Source organism: Furipterus horrens, unplaced genomic scaffold, assembly GCF_987537825.1.
Source record: "Furipterus horrens unplaced genomic scaffold, mFurHor1.1.pri manual_scaffold_5, whole genome shotgun sequence".
NCBI classification, from domain to species: domain Eukaryota; kingdom Metazoa; phylum Chordata; class Mammalia; order Chiroptera; family Furipteridae; genus Furipterus; species Furipterus horrens.
The window spans coordinates 95,940,648-95,964,068 of record NW_028327175.1 but is presented as its reverse complement, the minus strand read 5'-3'; the positions used below and the strand labels follow the sequence as shown (position 1 = coordinate 95,964,068).

The window sequence follows — 23,421 nt, the reverse complement described above, 5'->3', positions numbered from 1 at the left end:
ATTCCAAATAAAGCATCTTCCCACTAAAGCTGCTTTCACTCTCATGAAGAGCAGTACATGCTGTCAGTAATGTTTCCTGAGGGCCTGCCAGTTCTGGGCATACAACCGAGTGCCTCCTCTAGGGGCTGAGGTGGGATGGTGTCAAGACAAACTGTCAGGACTGACTGGTTGTGGTGCAGCCACCACGACGAACCCAGGGAAGGAGCTGCACATCCCAGACAGAAGCCCAGCCTACACTTGCCCTGATAGTGTCCTGCTCTACCCTTGGCAAACATACAGATAAAGGCTCAACCTCACTGGCAGCCCCTCCTTCGGCTTTTGGGGATTCAGCCCTCCAGGCCCTAGACTTTGTACCTCAGGGGCAGATCCCCAGGGATCCACCAGCTATAGTGTTACCTGCACTTCTCCCCAAAGCCACAGACTCATGATGGTGGTCATCCAGGGCCTCTGCCAACTTGGCGTGGTGAAAGTCACCAGTTCTCTAAACCACCTCGAGGTCCCCATCTTCTCCCCTTCTGACTTATGGGAAATGCTGTGTTGGCTTAAGGCCAACCATGGTAGCTGAGACCTTTGTTTGCTTTCGTGCTCAGAGAAGGGGAGGTGAGCATGTCTCCAAAGCGGTGATCAGGGTGGCCCTACAGGCAAAGCACAGGATCTGGAGTGATCTGATGGCACAGGTGAAAAGCCCTCTGCTAATCCTGGCAGGGTAGTTCAGTTGGCTGAAGCATTGTCCTATACACCAAAAAAAGGTTGCAGGTTCGATTCCTGGTCAGGGCACATATGGGGGGCAACTGATCGATGTTTTTCTCCCTCTCTCTCCCTAAAATCAATAAACATATCCTCAAGTGAGGATTTAAAAAGAAAGAAAAGAAAAAAGAAAATCCCTCTGATGTCCTGCGGAAACATCTCAAAGGAAAGGACTTGGCAGTCTGGAACGCTGAAGTCCTGGGAGGGGAGTGACATCTTTGGTAAGCTTGAAGGACTGGGCTAGATGGCCACTTTGGTGCCTTCCACCCTAATGAGCTTTGGTCTCTGAAAGCCTTGGTCTCTAAGGCCAGCTGCTGCCAACCAACACTGCTCAACCCTGTGGGGGCCTGGCCTGCGTGGGGGTTCCCCTTCCTGCAGCTGAACAAGGACACCTCACCCTGACCTCAGTCCCCACAATTTGACCCCCCGCAGGGTAGGTCTTCCAAGCAACAATCAAAAGGATATTTCTGGCGTGCTTTTCCTTTACAGCCACTTCCTGCGTATTAATGGCCTTATTGATGCTGACAGTCTGAAAAACAAGAGGGAGGGGAAGGGAAAGGGAGGATGAGATGAATAAGCTTCTGAGAGTGGCTGAGACCCTCCCAAGGGCCCCACCCCTTTCTCTCCCTCCAATGATTCTTCTCTCCTTCTCTGCAGACCCTTCTGCCCCACTGTCCCAGTGCATGGCCCCCCCGGGGGGGGGGTGGGGAGGGCGAGGTGGGCAGCGCTCCCAGGCCAGCTGGCCTAGGCTGTCCTAAGGCAGTGGGCTTTGCTGCCTGGCATTGGCTGTGCCCAGCTGCTGCGCCCGCCTGCCACTCATTCACTTGGCACAACAACATGGCAATTAAAGCCTGCACAAAGGGATGCTTTTTCATCCCCCAGGGAAACATTATTTCTCTGGGAGCAGGAGGAAGAGGCGCTGAGATCAGGGAGCGATTGTGGCCCAAAGACCATCCACCCACCCCTCTCACTACTAGAACCTTCCACAGAGCCTTCCTTAGCTGGTCCAAGTCATTCTTGTCTTGTTTTCCCATTTTTGGGCACTTTCCAACTCCTAACCAAATTCCCTTTTATTTCCTTATTTACATCAAAGGGCATTAAAAATATGTACTCTTTCCCAGTTATTTTAAAAATCATAAACTCTTTAATTTAGCAAAGCACATATACATATGAATATAACTTATAGAAACATATACACAGGATCATATCATGTAGGCTCTTTATATAAGTATAGGTTTTCCCCTTTTTTGTTTTGCTTTGCTTCCCTTCCACAGACATCATTCTATTCCAACCCACGTTAACGAACTGTTACGCATCCTATCTACACACACACTCACCCATACACACCGAAGGAGTTAATTTCGCCACTATTCTAAAAAAATCAAACTCTCTCACATAGACTTTTTTATATTTTGTTTTTCTCATTTGAAAATATCTCATGAAAAACTCACCAAGTGGAATCGCAAACCTCTAGTTCATTCTTTGAAAAGACAACATCGTATGACACAGGGCGGGTGGATGTGATTTATACAAGTACTCCCAGGTTGGAAGGCAATTTATTTCCAGTTTGTTTGTTTTTTTGCCACTTGTAAACTATTTTAGTAAACATTCTTATACATATATCCTTATTAATTGATGCTTTTACTTCCAAATGATAGAGTTCTAGGAATGAGATTACTAAGTTGAAGTTCTTTTGGTTTTTTTTTAAACTTTTCATTATGGAAAAGTCCAAACACAGGTAAGTACGAAGACGAGTATAACAGGCCCTCATATTGTTAATCCCCAGAACCAACCATTACAAACTTTTAGCCAAACATGCTTTATGGATGAGGGGTTGAAAAGATTTTGTGTAAATATTTTAGGCTTTGCAGGCCACATGGTCTCCATTGCAACTGTTCAACGCTGCTGCTGTAGTCCAAAAGCAGCTTCGATGACACTAAAAAGATATGTAACCTAATGAGTGTGATCGTGTTTCAATAAAACTTTATTTAAAAACCAGGTGGTGGTCTGGATTTGGCTGTGCATGTAGTATGTTGACGCTTATTTATACCATCAGCCACTGACTCCATTGCTCCCTAGATTATCTGAAGTAAATTCCAAGGTGTTACATCATTTGAACAGTAAATATTCAGTATGAATCTCTAAGAAAAAAGAAAGGACTCTTCAAAAATTAACCAAAATTCTATGAATCACACCTAAAATTTTTAAAGACAATTCCTTACTATCAAATGGTTAGTTGTTGCTCACATTTATATCAAAACAAAAAAAGCTTTCTTGCAGTTGTTCTAAGCAGGATCCAAATAAGGTTGCCATCTTGCTTTCTAAAGAGGCTCTAACAATTCACCTTTCCACTGATAACATATAAAAGCATCCCCACCACCAACAAGGGTTATTGCTTATCGTTTTGTCGGTCTCATGGGTGCAGTGAAATCTCATTACTATTCTAATTTGTATTTCCAGGACTGATATGCTATGATTGTTGATTGCCTTACATAGTTAATTTAGTATGTCCATCTTATCTTTTATAACTTCTCTTTTTATTTAACATTCCTTCTACACCTGGTAGCCTCTCATATTTTCTTCTAAGTATTTTATTGTTTGCTTTTTCACATTTGAGTCTTTATCAGGAAAAAACACATACATACATATGTACATGTACATATGACGAGGTCTGTCTGGAAAAAGTCCAGCCATTGTTAATATAATGAGAACGGTTTGTGCAATATCAACAAACTGGCAGCCAAGGAGAGTAGACTGGAATGCACATGTGTGAACAATGATGACTTCACTGTACTAGTCAGTGGGGGCGGTAGATGCTGCTGAGTGAGCATGTGTACTGTGTGGCTGTTGCATTCAAAATGACTGAGAGAGTAGAGCAATGAACCTGAATCAAATTTTACATTAAGCTTGAACATTCCTCCACAGAAACTATATGTATGATTCAGAAGGCCGCAGCTATGGGCAACTGGTGATTGACAGTTTCATCATGAAAACGGGTCCACTCATTTATCATGTCTTGTGCAGATTTTTGGCATATCAAATCACCCAGGTGACTCAGCCCCGCTGTAGCCCAGATTTGGCACCCTGTGACTTCTGGCTTTTTTCAAAACTAGAGTTACCTTTGAAAGGGAATAGATTTCAGATGGTCAATGAGATTCAGGAAAATACGACAGGGCAGCTGATGGCGACTGGGAGAACTGTGTGAGGTCCCGAGGTGCCTACTTTGAAGAAGACTGAGGAGTCACTGTCCTACATATAATGTTTCTTGTATCTTCTTCAATAAATGTCTCTATTTTTCATAGTACATGGCTGGATACCTTCTGGACCGACTTAAGATATGTGTATATATGGTATAAAATAGGTTATTTCTAGGTTTTACCAAGATATGTTCTTTTATATCTAGTTTATATATATTTGGATGTGTTAAGCCCAATTTTCCACATGTTTTTTTCTTCCTACCAGACTCAGCTCTTTAACAGCATATGCTCTGTTGTGGGTTGAATTGTGTCCCTGCCCCAAAGAAGATACATTCAAGTCCAAATCCCCCAGTACCTATGAATGTGTTCTCATTTGGGAACAGGGCTTTTACAGATGTAATTAGTTAAAATAAGGTCATAATGGATTAGAGTGGGTCCTAAATCCAACATGACTGATGTTCTCATAAGAAGAACATGTGAATATAAAATAATAATGAATGCAGACTTTAATTGGAAAGAATTGGAAAGTAAAATAATAATAATTTTGAAAAAGGCCATGTGAAGATGTAGGGAGAGATTTGAGTGATGTGTTTAGAAGCCAATGAACACCAAGGATGACCGCAACCACCAGAAGCTAGGAGAGGCACGGAAGGATGTTTCCCGGAGCCTTCAGAGGGAGCATGGCCTTGCTGACACCTTGATTTTGGACTTCTAGCCTCCGTAACTGTGAGAGAACAAATTTCTGTTGTTTTAAACAACCCAATTTGTGGTAATTGGCTTTGGCAGCCCCAGGAGACTAATATAGGGTCCTTTCACCATGAGACTAGGTCCTCCTGATACTTCCTTCCCTCTTCCATACAGCACACAGTATGGGGCTCTACAGAGAAGGAACCTCATATGAGAGATGCTACAAGAGAGAAGTATAGTTTATTCCCCAAACATCTCTCAGTGAAGCAGTTCATGTGTCCTATGGAGGCCGAGTGCTTCCAGCTTCCTCTTAACAAATCTTTACTTGAACCTTGTTTTTCAGCTTCTGCTTCCAGGCCCCTCCCAGGCCATTCACTTTCCTTCAGATTTCCTTGGTACTTATGGTGGTTTAAACTACGTTTCTCCCCTGGAACCAGGACAATGAGGGGATCCTGGCTGCAGATGGACCTCTAGGCAAAGTCACCATCTTTGCTGAGCCCTTACAGGTTGCATGCATTCCATAAGAAATTATAACAGACATAAACATGTAAAATGACAAGAGACTGAAATCCATTAAGGCACTGAACTGGATGTGGTCAAGTTCTAGTGGGGCTGGTAGAGGCAGAGAGGAAGAAGAGAGAACCCATGTTGGCATATTATTCTAGAAACCATGTCAGAGCCTTGAGGGAGGACCTGTGGTGGGTGGGATTTACACTTATTCCACAAATATTTGTCTATATTGAGCAACCCAAGTGTCCAAGCTTGTGGTCATTATAAGTCTCCCTTGCTTGCAAAAAAAGAAATTCCTGAAAATTTCCTTTAAGCAGTATGTGTCTATAAACTCATGTGTGTGTGTGGCTGTAAATTGGAAATGTTTTGTGTTCTAAATGTTTAAGGAGGGAGAAACCTCTTGAAATGGTGATGCTGTTCAGGAAAGACTTCTCAGAGGGAGAGAGGGTAACTTGTCCCAGGTACCATCCCCTGCAATTTACCTATTTCTTTTATTTGCGTTGCATGAAAACTCGGGGGCACTTAAGATTATTGCACAGAAAGACTAAGACACTTGCCCAAGGTCATACTATTCAGTTCCAACTGTGGTCAACTGGATCTGCAAGCCGAGCCCTGAACCAAGGAGGAGCCTGCAGGGGCTGGGTCTAGGTCTGGCACACGGAGAACAGGCCCTCCAGGCAGAGGAAGCACAACAAGGAAACACAGCAGACTGGAAAGGCAGGGAGCAGGCAAGCAGGCCGGTTTGGCTGGAAGGTGGCATCTGTACAAGGAAGGGGAATGAAGCCAGAAAGGGAGGTGGTGCTGGGTGTGGAAAGCCAGTGAGTGGGCTTTGAGTGGATGGGAAAAGGCAGAAGCGGCTGGAGGAAGCATGGCCAGCAGCAGCGTGAGAGCTTGAGTAAAGGATGGAGCCTGGAGGTAGGGAGCTGAAGGAGGAAGCTATGAATAGCAGACAGATGTGAAAAAATAAAGGCCTCGAGCAAAATGATAGAAGCAAGAATGTTAAGAACCCTGTATTAGGTAGGAGCTCCCATTTATAGGGGACACAGCAGAAGGAAGCATTCAAAGTGCTGCAGAGGCTTTGAACCTACGCAAGTGGAGAATAGAAGCAGGCCATGGAGACATTGTTAGCAAAGAACAATGAGGCCAGGAGGATGTGGGGTGAGAAATGGCCATTTTAAAAAGAATGAGGACATGAACTAGCAGTAGCAGTGGTTATAACCATCAAGATAATGGCTGCTAATGAGTGCTTACTACCAGGCTCTGTGCTTTAATAAGCATTTTGTATGAATTATCTCATTAAAGTCTTAACTCTACATCCTATGAGTAGGCGAGCATTACTACTAATCAGCTACATTTTACAAATAAAGAAATCAAGGTTTAGAAAGGCTAACATATTGCCCAAGGCTACCTCACCAGCCAGTGTGGACCTGGGACTCAGACCTGCAGTGTGACCCTATGACGCACAATCTCCACACTAGACATGGCCCTCCACACCACGGAAATAATCAGAATCCAAACGATTTCTGCAGACTGAAAAAAAATGGATTTAACATCACAAGATGCAATCCAGTAGGAATAAAGGAAATTTTCTACATTTACATCTAAACTCACTGGCACAGTGGAAAGATGCCTCAAAGTAGCACTTGTGAAAACAATTTAGGTGTTTTATTTGGATGCTAACTTGATATAAGCAACATTTTGATATCGTTGATCAAAATGCAAGTCTAAGACCTTATGAATTAAAAGGAGTATAGTGTTCAGAATGGGGGGGGGGGTCCAATTCACTATGCAGATCAATTTACAAGTAAAAACACTATTCAGTTTTTGGCTTCATAGAGGGAAACTGACAAACTATATCACTTGTAAAAGAAAGTGACCTAGGTTGAGATGGATGCAGGAGCTGAATAAAACTTAGAGGAACATCAATATTCTGAAAGGTGGTCATGCGGAAAAGAAATAACTTCAGAGGATCAAACCTAGGCCAATTAGTACAATGAGAGGCAGACCATTTCTGGATAAACTTAAAGGTGTCCCATGGAAGAGAGACTTCCTCATTATTAGAAGCATATAGGCAGAAGTGAGGTCACCTCTCCTCAGGGTTATTGCGAAAAAAACTGATTGGCACAGGCTAAATCAGCTGACTTCTAGGTCCCTTCCCACGTTTAGACTCTGTAATGGCCTTCAGATGACGGAGGGCTTTGGACATCAGGGCAGGAAATTGTGACCTTGGGAGCCATAGAAGGCTCTTGACCAGGGGGAGGATCTTAATAAAAATACCCTTCATCCTCATGAGCTCGAGGAGTTACTGCTTCACTGCCCTGATGAAAGAAAATGTGGAACAACTTCAATGTAGACATTCTGAGTCACAGTCCCCGGCACGAGTTCAGTACACTAACAAAGCCTAGCACTGGGCTACGGAACAAAGTTTCTTCCCAAACCAACAGCTACAAGTTGTCCGCAAGTCCCACCTGCCCTTGTTGGGACTGCCCCAGACTCCTTTCTCGCATCTCCGGCAGGCTCACAGGAGCACCCACTTACTGCAGCCAATGTGCCCCAAGTTCACCAACCAACACTTCCCCAAGTAGAGCTCCCAAGAGGCAGCGTACAGCCTGCGACTGCAGGCCCACTTCCCGGTTTCTGGAGTAAGCTTTCTGGGCTCAGAGGCAGGGCTGAGCTTCACCATTCTGGGTTTGGAAAGGCAAGCTGTGGGTCCCTCCAGGGCCTTTGGAACATCAGACACAGGGACATTTTCAGGGCAGGAGTTCTGGGCTACGGCGAGTTTCCTCTCCCTATGTAACACTTGGTGCCTGGCATTCCACACTGTGGGACATGCTCTTCCATTTCCTTCTTCACTCCAAATCCCTCCCTGTCTTCCCATCACAGACCAAATTTACCTTCCTTTGGACTTGCCAGGCTACTCTGCCCAATAACCATCGTTTTATCTTTTTTTCTTGAATTCCTATTTCTCTTCATGAGTTTGACACTTAGTATGTTATACTGTTTTACCTCCCCACCCAGATTAAAATCATGAGGACAAGGATACTGCCTTCTTCCCTTGAGGACCCACAGTTGCTAAGGCAGGGCATAGGGTCTTAACAAATCATTAAGGACCACTCGCTTCCCCCCTCTGTAGAGTACCAGGTACACGATTCACGGTCTCTTGAGAAAATCTGCTTCCTTTCCCTCCCCTCTCCAGGCTCTCTCTGAAAAAAATAATTGGGTTCTGAACTGGGCAATGCCTGGGGGCCCTGCCAGGGCAGAGGGTGGAAAGTTCAGAGCTCAATTTCTCACCTCCAGTGTAGGTTAGAGTACATCCTCTAAGAACAGGCTGTTTTTCCAGATTTCCCTGGAGTCACACAGGACCCAAGACCATGCAGTGTCCCCCTGAAAGAGCAGCATTGTACACCACTTCCTGACCCTGCTGGCCCTTGTGTCCCAAGCTGGTTCCCAAGAGCCAATTATCAGCAGGCACCACAGGAAGGGTGGCTTTCTCCCAGCCTCCCTGCCCCCACATCTCCATCCTCTGTTCTCTCAGCCAGGCTGCAGCCAATGAAAAACCCTTGGGGGCCTTCCTCGCTTCTGCGGGGAGCAGGGCCTGGGCCTAGCCTGTGGGGTCCAGCTGGGCATTGTCCGGTCATGCACACAGCTCTTGGCAGGTGCCCAGCACTTGAGCTGCCATGCCAAGCTGGCTTGCAAAGGCCCCTTGGGCGAAGGTTCCATGGCAGGGGCAGGAGTAGATGACGTGCCTGAGTGGGGGTGGAAGGTCCTGAAGCAAAGGATGGAGCAGCCCACATCCCAGACCAAGTCAAGGAATATCTGAGACCAGGCAGGGCAGAGGGGAAAGAAGACAGATAGAAGGGAGACAAAAGAAATTAAAAGAGTAGGGGGAAGGGAGGCTTTTAAGGCATAAGTGGCCATCACCAGCGGCCTCAGCAATGACTGCCTACCAAGGGGGCTGAGCACTGGGAACCAGCAACGCCTTATGGTGTCCCTCACCTCCTCAGGTTTGGAAGCTTGAGGTAAATAGATAAGAGAGATGGTCCCATTCATACCTGCAATTTGGTCAGGCTCTCCTCCCACCCAAGCCTGGATTCCTGCAAAGGCTTCCAGAATCCAAGAGCAAAGCTCAGCCAACATGGGGCTGAAAGCTTTTCCCCAAGTGCCTAATCCTGAGACACAGGGCAGAAAAAGACCCACTGGGAAGTCAACTCTGACTAGGGAGGAACACAGATGGCAATGAGGGAAGGTGGGGTAAGATTCAGGGAAAGGCGAATGCAAAAAGCTGCGGTGGCATGTCACAGTAAATGTGGGGATAGCCTAGCTTCACAAATGGGACCCCAAACCTGGGCCAGGATGACAGAGTTCAGAAGCAAGTTGAAATTCATGAGCTTCAGGGGAAGGGACAAGCGAGGCACGAAACCGATGCCTTCAGCACAGTGTGAGAATTCTCTGGTCTTGGCTGTAATACTCAGAAGCTGGTGTCCAACAGCAGGTCTTTTTAATTCTTCCCTTGATCAGAAAATAATAACAACAGAGCAGTCATAGTTGGTGTCAACACGTTAGCGGTAGCAGCAGCAGTAGCACCAGAGTCCCTGCCTCCTACTAGCCACTGAACTCAGGAATTTGCTTCTGGTCCTCCCTTTGGCCCTGGAAGGCAGGGATAGACCCCCCATTCTCTGAGTCAAATTGCCCAAAGTAGCACAGGCAGCAGAAGGTTGAGGCTGGATTCAAACCCAGGTCCCTATCCTCACAGCAATCTGCCTTCAGTTAACTCCGGCAGTCTGACGCACGAGTCAACAACATCCACCTGTCGGCCTCTCTTTCTAACCCATGATGCTGGTCCCCAGATTGCTATCTACTTATATTCACTCCTGAGGGATCTCAACCAGGCCCATGGTTTGAACGCTTAGCTTCTGCCAGCACGTCCACCCACCCAATTACTCCTCTCCCACAATCCCTAGAAGCCATCCTTGACTGCGGCCTTTGCCTCAATGCTCCCATCCAGCCCATCAGTAATGCTGTTCTTTCCACCCCCCAAACCTCTGCTTCTCTTCATCTCTGCCTCCATGCAAGCCCAAACAACTATTATGTCCCCAACGGACCACTGAAACAGCCTCCCAATGGACTGGCCCTCCTCCAGCTGCTCTCCGCCTAGCAGTCAGTGATCTTTATAAACCACTCATGAGATCACACCACCTGCTCAGAGCCCCCACCACATTCTCCCTCCTACTCAGTATGCCCTGCCACACTGGCTGCCTCTTTTGTCCTCAAATATTTTTTAATTCTTTCTGTCTCTGATGCTTCTTATGCCTGGAAGAGTCTTGCCCTCCATTCTTTGCAAGGCTGGACTTCCCTCCTTCCTCAAGCTGTTCAAATGCCACCTCCTAGGGAGCCTCTCTAATCTAGAGCATCTCTCCACCCCATGCCTGGCACTGGATCCTTATCACAACTCACAACCACCCTGGTTATTTCCTGTAGAGGCTGTCATCACAACCCAAAACTCCCTGGCTTGTTCATTCACCTGTTTTCGGTTTCCCACTAGACAGTGAGCTCTATGAGGGCAGGGACAGTGCTCTCAGCCTCACACACTGTACCTGGCACACAATGGGCAGGGATGAAGAAAGGCCTGCTCTGCTCAGTCCTCTCCAAGCAGACATCTCATTAGCACTTGATACCTTGTCTGCTCCACTCCCCTTCCTCAAGTCACATTTCTTTCCCTTTCCAACTGAAAAATCTTACTGATGTTGCTATCCTGATGATATCCAGCTATTGTTTCTTACACTTCTTTTATACCTAGTAGACTCCATATAATTAGATACTTTGACTAATTTGCATGTTTTTATAAAAGGTATTTGCTATGAACTGACCTGTGTGTCCCCCGAATTGATATGTTGAAGCCCTACCCACAATGTGATGGTATTTGGAGATGGGGGCCTTTGGGAGTTAACTTAGGTTTAGATGAGGTCATGAGGATGGGGCCCTCATGACAAGATTGGTGCCCTTATAAAAAGAGACACCAGAAAGTGCTCACTTTCTCTTTTTCTCCATAAGGAAGTAGCTGTCTAAAAGTCAAAGACAGAGCCCTCACTGGGGATCTGAATTAGCCAGCACCTTGAACTTGGACTTCTCAGCCTTCATAGCTGTGAGAAATAAAAATTCCTGCTGTTTAAGCCACCCAGCCTGTGGTATTTTATTATGGAAACCTGAACAGACTAAGATAGTTTTTTGTTTTTGTTTTTTCCTTTTAGTATTTTATCAGCCTTATCTGCTACACAAGCTGGGGACTGCTGAAATTAGGATCACACTCCCACCCTTCACTCTAAAGCCCCCAATCATTCTCTGGCTTCTGGATACATGGTTATTAACTGAACTGTCTGAGTGACACTGACTTCAAAGGGTTTAGCAAAAAGAAAGGCACTATTCTGCATTCTAATAGTCTGGAAAGAAGACAGAATAAGAAAGTTGAGAAGATTAAAAAATGTCAATCACTTCTGCAATCAGCAAGGTGCATAATCCTGTGTTGGGAGGAGGGTGGTCAGGACAGTGAAGCACCTGGAACAGCTGAAGAAATAAGAATGTTCAAAGTGGAAAACACTGGAAGAAGCAACCGAAGTGTCCATCCACATAGGATGGATAACAAAACATGGTATATTCACACAATGCAGCATTATTCAGGCTTAAAAGAAAGGAACTTCTGACACACGCTACAATATGGATGAATCTTAAGGACATTATGCGAAGTGAAATAAGTTAGCTACAAAAGGACAAATACTGTTGATTCCACTTACACAAGATACCTAGAATAGTCAAGTTCAGAGAGACAGAGGTAGAATGGTGGGGACAAGGAGCAGGTGGGAGTGGGGAGTGGAGAACTACTGTTTAACAGGTACAGAGTTTCAGTTTGGGAAAATAAAAATGTTCTGGAGATGGATGGTGGGGATGATTACATAATGTGGATGCCACTTAGAAGTGGTTAAAATGGTATATTTTATGGTGTGTATATCTTGCCACATGCACACACAAAAAGGAGTAAGGAGCTGGTATGTGGGACAACATGGATAAAGCTCGAAAACATAATGCTAAGTGAAAGAAGCTAGATTCAAAAGGCCACGTGCTATGTGATTCCATTTATATGACATTCTGGAGAAGTTAGGAGTATAAGAATTAAAAAACAGGTCAATGGTTGCCAGAGCAGGGGTGGTGGAAGGGGTGACTACAAAAGGGCATGAGGGGATTTTGGGGGGTGACAGACCTACTTTAAATCTTGACTATGTGGAGGTTACCTAATTGTATGTGACTTTCAAAACTCACAGAACTGTACACTAACAACGGGCAAGAGATGTTTAGTCATCAGAGGAATTTTTACACAAGATGGTTTTTAACCCTGTGATCCCATGGTTCTGGGAGGAAGGAAGAGAACTGGGGAAGGAGCCCGAGGAAAAGCAGCTGGCGAGGCAGGAGGGGAATCCAGGGTGTGGGGGTCACCTCTCTCAGTGAAGATGTTTCAGTTCAGAGGGAGCTGTCAACTGTGTCAGCCATGTGGGGAGATGAGGACTGAAAATTAGCCACTGCCTGTGGCAAGGACGTCACTGGTGCCCTGGGCAAGAGCTGCTCCAGGTGAACGCTGGAGGAGGCAAAAGGTTGTGGGGGGCAGGGTAAGAGAGAATGGGAGGAGAGAAGTGGGCGACAATCTGGACAGAGTGGATGTCCCTTCCCTCCCAGGGCCCGGGGCTTGGTGGTGGGGTTTTTGGGACCATGAACAGCTCCTCACCTCTCTCCTTCCCTCCAGGACCTCGCATGAGCATCCCCAGTTAGAACTGCAGCTCCACGGCTGGTTCTCCTTCCCCAGACAGGGTCAGACAGATGAGCAGTGCAGACAGGCCTGGGATATTTCCAGACTGGGAGCAGAGGGACTGCAAAGGCTGTGTCTTTTGCCAGAGACAAATACCTTTCCTTCTCTGAACGTGATCCAGGGTGCACGTCAGTCCCTAGAAAAGCGCTCTCCCTTACTATTCAGCAAGACCCCTGTCCTATCTGCCCCGTCATTACCAGTCCTAAGGCTCCTCTTATTTGGTGGGGGACAAAGTGGGAGAGCGGAGCAAGCAGTCTCCATCCTGAACCGGTCCTCCCCACACTCTCAAACTTCTGAGAGGCATTCCAGGTCAAACCTGTCCCCCCATGCTCTTGTTTTCTCTTACACTACACTGGGAGAACCCCCCTGCCCCCCTGCCAGTTCCATATCCCCAAAGCTCTCCAGAAGTTTTACTGCAGACTCTGCATTAGACCGTTTGGCAAGAGGAGGACTGATTATAGAAAGGCGGACCAATCATGATCCCTCCTGGCCTGGATAAGAAGCCAGCGAGCTCAGTCTCTGCCATCTATCATTACAGCTGCCTAAGAGCTCCCTTTTCAGTCAGATCATCCTTTCACACCTTTAGGCAAAGATCACCCCCCTGTACTTTTGTCCCTATTTAAAAACCCATGCCCATGTCATCCACTGACTTGAGCAGCCCAGCTTCTCATGTGTGTCTTTCAGCCACTTTTTTCTCCATACAGCAGCTGCCTCCTTCCACGTAAGAACTTCTAAGGCAACCCTCAGGGTGCCCAGGGATGCCTTCAGAAGGCCTTGGAATATAGGGTGAGGGTTAGACACTTAGACACCACATCTCATGGAAAAGAGGCTGGACCCTCTCCCTTCTCCTCCACCTGCAGGGGGCCATGGCTTCAGAGAGGCACACTCTCCCTTGCAGTTCTGCTTCTCTTTTCACAGAGGAAGGCTCAGTTCTGCTTTCCTAGGAACAGAAACTGCAATGTCAAGTTCACAGGTATTGCACTGAGAACTCACTAGGCTTTCTGGGCAAGTCACTCTGCCTGGAAAAGTCAGGCCTCAGGCAGGCCTTTAGCAATGTCTTTGCCTACCAGATACATAGCTGGTCTACAGGAGTTGAAATCCTGTGTTATGTCTTTGCTTACATTTGGTTAACTTCCTTTACTTCCCTCTACCACTTTCCACCTCCCAAGTTTTAAAGTGTGAAGTTAGTTTTGTCTCTTCTCTGCCTGACTGACAGGTGGTCCCTGGGCACAGGAAGCACCCATTCTCAGGCCCTGTGCCTCTCCCAGAGCTCTACACCTGAGACTGTCTCCGCCTGTTGAATGAATGAGTCAGGAGGCACTTGCTACATTCAGACAATGCCAAGGCCTGCCACTCCTCCCTCCCAAACATCCTTCACACCTCTTTTTGTTCTATTTTACAGCAAACACCCTCATCTTACACCCATATTACTATATGACTGGCCTTCTACCTCTAGTCTTCACCACAATTAACCCCAAATAAAGCAGCAAGAATAACTTCCCTCATGAGTCCTCACAGTAGAGAAATTTAGAGTGGCTCCTGATCTCGTGAATTCCAAACTCCAATGTATTGGGTTGGCCAAAGAGTTTGTTTGTTTTTATCCGTAAGATGACATCAGTAGTGCTTAGTTGTTTTTAACTCCATTCAAAACAATTTTGTTAGACTGTATTGTGATAGCTGTCATATCGGTGTGCATTAAAAAAAACTTATCAAAATTGGTGAATTTTTGTGCAGCCATTTTAATATTGAAGATGGAAAAAATATGCAGCATTTTCGGCATATTATACTTTATTATTTCAAGAAAGGTAAAAACACAACTGAAATGCAAACAAGATTTGTGCAGTGAGTGTATGGAGAAGCTGCTGTGACTGGATGAATCTATAAAAAGTGGTTTGTGGAATTCCATGCTGGAGATTTCTTGCTGGATGATGATCCATGGTTGTTGGGTACACCAGTTGAAGTTGACAGTGATCAAATGGAGACATTAATTGAGTACAATCACCATTATACCACGTGGGAGATGGCCAACATACTCAAAATATCCAAATCAATAAAGTTATTGGTGAAAATGAAAAATGTGTCTTCACCCCAGCTGGTGTAGCTCAGTTGGTTGGAGCATTGTCCTGTTGACCAAAAGGTAACAGGTTCAATTCCTGTTCAGGGCACATACCCAGGTTGTGGGGTTGATCCCCTGTCAGGGTACATACAAGAAAGCAACTGATTGATGTTTCTCTTTCATTTTGATGTCTGTCTGTCTGTCCGTCTCTCTTCACCCCTCCCCCTTCCTCTCTCACTAAAAAAGTAACGAAAAAATGTCCTCAGGTAAGGATTAAAACAACAACAAAGAAAGAAAAATGTGTCTTCCTTTTTATGGAAAAAAGCCATATGGACTTTTTGGCCACCCCAATAGCTTCAGGGTCACCCTTCTCAATACTTCAGCTGTATTTCTCGCTTCAGATGGTGATCTTCACAAAAATGTAATCCAATTTTCATAAAATGCAGTTTATAAATAAATACACAGGGGGATGTCTATGTGAAGATATCTTATTTGACTCTAGCAAATAATTCTGTAATGTTAAACATTCCCAACATACAGGTTTGGCTCTTTCAAATGTGTAAATACCAGGTTTGCTTATATGAAAATAGCATTTCTCATTTTTGTTTAACCCTTTTTCATCTTCAGAGGGCTTTCATATGCACTGCCTTCCTGATGCTGAGAAAACCTTGTGAGGGAGGCAGGGCATACTTTGTAGATAAACAGGTGGGCTCACAGAGGTCAGCCACAGCTCAGTCAGGCACATGTTCTACATTCCATAGTTATGACTTAATTCTTAGCCAAAGCCCACGTTATTTTCTAAACCTCTCCCCTGACCTCAACACATTGGCTGTCTTAAAGGCAAATTTCTCTCTACCTTATAAAATGACCAACCTGTCCTACTAGCTGTATCGACTCCGTCTTTCCCTTGGACCCTTCAGCTGCGAAGAGAGGGGGGGTCTGCTGCATGGGCAACAGCAGACCCTCCATATTACCCTGCCCAGGCTCTGTAGCTTCAGCGTCATCGCAAGATGTCGATTCAACACGGGAGGAGACAGATACCATGTCACTCCCGAGTCGGACTGCACAGCCATTCTTGGCGGTGCAGATAGACTCTGAAGAAGCTACACCATCGTCTCTCGAGACGGACGGCTGCCGACGACGACGACGACGACGACGACCTACTAGCGGAACCAAAAGGAGAAAGTTTTTCAGAAAACCTAGAGTGGGTATATAAGGAAGATTCGACCTAAGGCCAAACAATCTCTAAACAAGTCAACCTTCTACTATTGTCAAGAAAGTAGGATCTAGTCACAATTGTTTGCACATGTTCCACTGAACCCTTAATCACAGATGTGTTCTCTTGGGGGACCCACTGGGACTATGAAGCCCAAGTTCATTATAGGCAGACACTCCGGAGAACACCTGAACAGAACTCCATCAGTCAGTGGCCACAGAACCTTGCTCTCATCTAAGATATCAGCAGGGTGGGTGATGTTACTGAGAGGGGAATCTGAGCCCTGAACTCCAGCTCCCAGACAAATGAGCCAGTTCTGTATCAGTCTGTGCTCAGATTCACATCAGCCACCTGCAAAGCCTCAGAAGTTCTGTAGAGTGAAGGCTCAGATGTGGGAAGGGTGAATAGGAGGACATGGCTGTCACTTTGGTCACTTTTGGTGGTTCTCAAACATGGTTGTGCATGAATACCACCTGAGTACCTAACCCTGTACCCCAGTAGTATTCACATACACCTAACAGGTTCCTTTGCTCCACCTGCAGATTGGATTCATTTAGTCTGGAAAGGAGCCATTGCTCATTGCACTCTAATTCGGGTTGTGTTACAGAAGAACATTCCATGTCAAGAGTCTATGTAAAAAACTCAGCGACAGGAAAAGCAGGAATGGACAGGGGAATGAATGATGGCAAAGAGAAAGGGAATAATAAGGACAGTGAAAAATGAAAAACAGATTTTTCTCACCTGTACCAGCATACCTTGACATAAGTACACATAAATGCGGGGTGGAGGGGTATGAGTTAACACTAAAGACAAATTAGGAGATTATTATTCATTTTATAAAAGAATTTGGCATCATATTCCTTTAAATAGCAATCTCTGCTAGTACATTTAAAATAGGATTCCATTTCCAGAAGTGTGATTTATACAAAGCCACGTTAGTTACATAGGCTCAGAAGAATAGCTCTCCTCCTATGTAGCCTGGCTAACTATAGACTGGCCTATTACAGATGGTCACCTATTTTCTTAAAGACAACCAGCCCTGTTCTCTGTCACTTATTTCTATATTTTACCTGAGTATGGTTAATAGATTCTTAATGGCCACTCAAATCTCTTTCGGTCTTCCCTATACTCAGGGAACACTGCTCTGAGTTCTTTTCATATTCACTCATTCACTCAACATGTATTTGCTGAAGGCCTATCATGTGCTGGGCACTACTCTAGGAATACACCTGTGAACAGAAAACAATGCCTCTGGCATCACAGATCTTACATTTTAGTGGGAGAGTGAGAGTAAACAAATAAATAGAATATATACTGCGTGAGACGACAATGGGTGCTATGGAAGAAAACTAAGGCCAACTATGGGGACAGGGCTTATTGAGCTGGTGTTATAACCTAATGCAGGGTCATCAGGGCAGTTGGTACACATTTGAAAGTGAGGAAGCAAGCTGGCAAACAAGAGTTGCAGGCATAGCCCACCTGGCAGGTACGATGAACAGCTAGAGGTTAAGTGTGGCTGGAGCCAGGAGGTTCAAGATGGGAGGGGCTGAATCACAAGGGACTTGTGGACCACTGTAAGTCTTTGTTATAAGTGAGACAGGAGCCACTGGGAGGTTTTAAGCAAAGGGGTGACTCAATCTGACTCACTTTTTAAAGAGGATCCCTCTGGCTTTTATGCTGGGAAGAGACTGCAGAGACAGCACAGAAGCAGGGAGGACAATTAAGACGCTGTTGCATAAATTCAGGCCAGAGATTATGGTAGCTCAGATCAGGCTAGTCACAGTGGAAGTGCCAAGATGTGGTCAGATATATTTTGAAGGTAGAGCTCATAGAACTTGCTGATGTATGGACATGCGGTGTGAGGGAGGAGTCAAAGATGGCACCATGATAATTTTCTACAGCAACTAGAGGAACTGAGTTACCATTAACAACATGGAGAGAACCATGGAAGGAGTAGATATGGGGCAGGGCAAACAGGAGCTTGTTTTCAAACATGGCAAATGTGAGATGCCTATGAGATATCCAAATGGAGCCATGAAAGAGCAGTAGGATGCACAAGCCTGGAATTTAAGAGGTTCGAGCTGAATGCGTCAGCTTGGTAGTCATCAGGATATACAGATGGGACTTAAGAAGAGTAAGTTCCTCCCAACTGGTGTGACTCTGGCTCAGTTGGTTGGACATCGTCCTGCAAAGTGAAAAGCAGCCAGTTTGATTCCCAGTCAGGGCATATGCCTGGGCTATGGGTTCAGCCGCCGGTTAGGGCACATGCGAGAGGCAACTGATCCATGTTTCTCTCACACATCGATGTTTCTCTTCCTTTCTCCCTCCCTTCCTTTCTCTCTAAAAATAGATAAATAAAATCTTGGCGGGGGGAAGAAGAAGAGTAAGTTCACCAAGGAATAATTGCAGATGAGAAATCTGGGGCAGCTTGAAGGTACCCAACATTCAAGAAAAAGAGATAATGAGTAGTGGAAACAAAGCAGTCCAGGAGGTGGGAGGAAACCGAAGAGTGTGGCATCCTAAAGCCACATGAAATGAATTTCACCCAGAAGTAATCGATTGTGTTAAATGCTGCTAACAGATCAAGCAGAGCGAGAGTTGGTAACTGACCATCAGACTGAACATCATGATGACCTTTACCGGGGCTTTCTGGTAGAGAAGTGGGGAGAACCTGATGGGGGATTCGTGAGAGAAAGGAGAGGGAAGGTGGAGGCAGCAAGTGCTGGTAAGGAGGCAGAGAAAGAAGGAGGTAGGGTCCAGGTTTCCTTGTTTTAAATGGGGGAAACTATAACTTGTTTGTGTATATGTAAGGGGAGAGAAGGGAGAGTTGCTGGACTGGGGAAGGGGTCTAGTGCACAACAGTAGGCGCCGCTCTGTTAGAGTAACAGGTCACGTCACAGGGAATGGACACAGGTGCAGGCAGACGTGCGAGCTTCCTCAGGACTGTGTCTCATCTCATTTCACAGTGAAACAGGTCATGGGCAGAGAGTGAGGGTGGGGGTGGAGGCAGCAAGATGTATCATTTAGGAAAGTGGTGGGCTGCATGGACCAGGGGAGGCACAAGCCTGTCAGGGAGCAGCATTAAAGGCCCATTTCACTGCAACTTGAAGAAAGAAATGAAGCCAGCCCTCTGCTCCCTCCTCCTTCAGACCAATTCTCCCCCATCCCTTTCACTTTTCCTCACACTAAGCCTTCTATTTCTCATTGTCTTTCCAGCTTTAAAACTAACTGGACATTGATGGAATCACTCAGATATAATTGGTCACTTTGGTGTCCCTCTTCTTCAATGAGGCCTTTCAGGAAGGAAAGATGGAATTGATGGTGCTTCCTTTGGGAAAATAGACCCAAGAACTTGGCAACAGATGTGTGTGTGTGTGCACGGGGTGGTGGGGGTGGTGGTGGTGAGAGGGGACAGGATGGGAGTGGGGAACACAGGAGCTTGGGGGAAGCAGAGGAAATATAAGGCAAAATATCCAGACTCTGTCTCCGTTCTTCTCTCAACTTCCTTCCTTCTCTCCCCGCCACCCCCCTTCCTTTGGGATCTCAATTTTCTTATCTAAAATACAAGATCGAATAGTCTCTACCTCCCTGTGTTCAGTCTCTCATTCTCTAATTCAATTAACCTCTCCTGGCCTGTAACAGATCCCAGATTCATTTGCACACATTATTTCATTTAACCCTTACAGTAACACTGGGACTTGCTAATGCCACTGATGAGACAAGGGGTGGGGGGCTCGAAAGGGTTAAGTGACTTGCCCCGCTAGTCATGATGCCTGGCTAGCCAGATGCCCCAGCTAGTAAGCAGCAGAGCCAGAATTTCAACCAAGCTCTCACTCCAGGTTCAGGCACATCAATCCCGGCTATATCTGTCCTGGTCTGGGATAATTCAGTTTTATTTTCACTGAGAGGACACTCAGGTCAACGTAAAGCCTGGGGCCCCAGATACTGAAGTCCTTAAAGCCTGGGGCCCCAGATATTGAAGTCCTTATTAGCACACAACAAAAGCACAGGCCTCCCTGATCGCAGGTCAGAGCCAAAGAGAAGAGAGTGGATGAGCAGTGCAGGGTCTAGGATCTGGTCACCCTCAGGAAGCCATGGAATGTCGCAGCTGGCAGGCAGGAAGGCAGGAACCCTGATGGATACTTCCAGCTCCGGACACAGGAAGTAATAACAAGCTGAGAAGGATTTTCTAAACAGTTTTCTACGGTGGAGAGAGGGGTGGTTGCTAATTCCAGTGGTGGATTTCATCATCAGCTGTATGACTGTGGTGGACTTCCTCAGAAAGCAGAGCATCCAGGAACTCTCACTTCTGTTTCTCAAGGGTGAAGAGAGCCCTTCCTCAGCCGAAGAGCCATGAGGATCAAGAGAAGTGCGGAGGTGCGGACAGAGTCACCCAAAGAGCACAAAGCAGGGTGAACCCCCAGTGGCTGTCCAGGCCTGACATTACACTGGTCTCTGGGCTACCAGCTCCTGTTGGTCACAACATGGCCAGATCCCTCTTTCTAAAGCACAGCTCTAAACATGCCAAGGGTTCACCCATGCCTTTGCTTCATTCCACCCCTATAATCTAAATTAACCACCCTCCCCAAACCATCTCCATTTAGGTCCTGTCATTAATTAGTCAGTCAGGATTTTATTCATTCAATAAATTCACCCACCAAACATATATTGAGTACCTATGTGTCAAGTGCTGTGCTAAGTCAACTCACAGGCGAGTAAGTCTTTAAGGAGTATAATCTAGATGGGGAGAAAGATGGTGGCACTGTGTACGCAGCCAGTGAGAGAAGAGACGCGGGCGGGTGCGGAGGGCAGGGAGGCCTAGGCACAGGCATCTATCCAAGGCTGAAGGGTGGCATAGGGCTGCCCTTCCCTGGAGGAAAGGCCAGCCTGGAGAAGGGGCATGCAGGAGCATTCAGGGGGAGAGGCAGAACCAAGCCAGAAGTGGGGGCCAGTGCCCAGTGTGGGGACTGGCGAGCTGTTAGTGTCTGTAGAGTGTGGCAAGGCAAAAAAGAGGCAGGGATCAGAGTTACAAGGGCAGCAAGAGAGAATCGTCCAAGTAACCTTCCCCTGCACGCACTACTCAGCTCAAAACAAACACATCAGTAAAAAGAATTCTTAAAAGCCATATCTCCAAACATAAAGCAGTCAATGGATACTCTTAGATGTGTGTACAAAGATGTCACTTTAATGGTGGAAAATGGATACAGCTAAAAGTTTATTAACAGGGTGTGAATTACAATGAAATGATACATCTCTACTCACTTGGATATATGGTGGTAATTGCTAAGTTCCTGAATACTGGCCATGGGCCAGGCACTGGTCTAGGTGACATACATACTAACCCCTGTACCCTCACAACAACCCCATATAGAGGGTACCATACTACCCGACTATACAAAGGGGAAAACCCACATGGGAAGCCTCAGTAACCGTCTAGGTGAGTAAGCAGTGGTGACAGCATTTGAACCCCAGAACACATACCCTTCACCACTATGATATATTGTTTCTAGACCTATGGCATAGTGTAAGCTAAAATAAACATCTATAAACTATACTATGGTATGGCCCTATTTTGTTTAAATATGTGTATTTAACTATGTATATATGCTTGTATTTGGTCAAATCAAATGAAAATTTGGTCATTTCTGACATATAAAAACAGCACTTGCCATATGATCCAATCCAGCACATGTGCACATACATACACACACGAAGAAAGAAGTCTATAAAGATCTATACTAAATTGTTAGCAGTAGTTTTGGATGGTGGGACTATGCCTAATTTTTATTTCTTTACACTTTTTCATATTTTCTGAAAAATAGCACAAGTTAAACATCTTCCTGTTTCCTCATCACAGCTGCCAATGATCACAGCTATGTGATATTAATATGTACCCCAAGTATGGGAGCCCCAGCACCCCTGAGCTACAGCATCAGAGGCTGGGACACCCCTGGCCATCTCCCTTCAGGAGCTGAGGAGCCAAAGAGTGGTCAAAAGCTGCCATGGGGAGAGCCCAGTGTTCCAAGTGACGGGTCCTGCTGGCTGTGTGACTTCTCTGAGCCTCAGCTTCTTCACCTTAAACACGAGAGGAGGAACCACACTTTTCTGAGAACTGAATGAGATATGAACCAGAGTGCTCTGTCGTCCCACCCTCATTCTAGTTGATGTAACCTGGGTATGGTTGAAAGGGCCTCTGAAGGTGTTGAGGACACCAAGTCCACCCCCAGGACCATGGCCAGAGAACCGCTCATTTGACACTCAGCCCCTTTAATGGAGATCTGCTGGAAACAAAAGGCAGCATCTTCCCTCCAACCTTCTATGAAATCTGAGAGGAACTGATAAGTGTGCAGCGCTCTCTGTAGTACGGCTGACTCCTACATCCAAAGCTGAATGGATTGCAGGAAGACAGCACAGGGCAGCTTGGCACAAGGCAGTTCCCCGAGGTCCAGATTCAGGCAACTCTCAGCAACGACCGGGGCTGTGCTGGGATGCAGTTTCAGCCAGATCATAAACCACTAACAGACCAGGAGTGGGAGTCTCAAGCCCGCTGGCAGCCAAGGAAAGCACCAGCTAGGGATGACTGGCCCACCCTCCTTTAACAATTCTTACCCAAGTACCCTTAGGGCAACCACAGCCACTTCTGCAACTCCATTCCCTCTTCCCAGATCACTCGCCACCTCCCAACATCCTACACAATTTACTCGTATATATATTTATTGTTATTATCTTACACCCTCCCCAGCAGTACCACCCTCTCCTTCCACACATACACACACAGAGGGCAGCTCCATGAAGCAAGGATCTTTGCTTGGTTCACTGAAGTACCCCAAGTGCTTGGAACAGCACCTGGTATATAAAGGATACTCCATTAATATTTTCTGAAATAATGAGTGAATGAATGGGCTGCAATGTCACCTCCCCAATGTACCTCCTATATCACCTGGCAGAATTAATTATTCCTATCTGAGTTTCTACAGATAGGACTTTCGTTAAATCTCTAATATGGCACTTACCACACTATATTATAATATTTATCTCCTCCACTTCCTTGAAGGCAGGAATTTTCAAGTGATACCCCTCTCCTTCATATTCTCGGTGCCTGGCATAGGGCCTCAGTGCTTGCTGACTTGGGGGACAATCTTGACATATGTCCAGG

General features: G+C 46.0%; 1 protein-coding gene across 1 annotated transcript in view; it reads right to left on the bottom strand.

Annotated features, from left to right (window-relative positions):
• Positions 1–23,421, bottom strand: part of HIP1 (huntingtin interacting protein 1) — a 145,986-nt gene that overhangs the window by 49,046 nt on the left and 73,519 nt on the right. Inside the window, exon 2 of the mRNA XM_090276865.1 lies at positions 1,213–1,276. Within this exon, the coding sequence (XP_090132991.1) occupies positions 1,213–1,276 (64 nt within the window). The remainder of the gene's footprint in view (positions 1–1,212; positions 1,277–23,421) is intronic.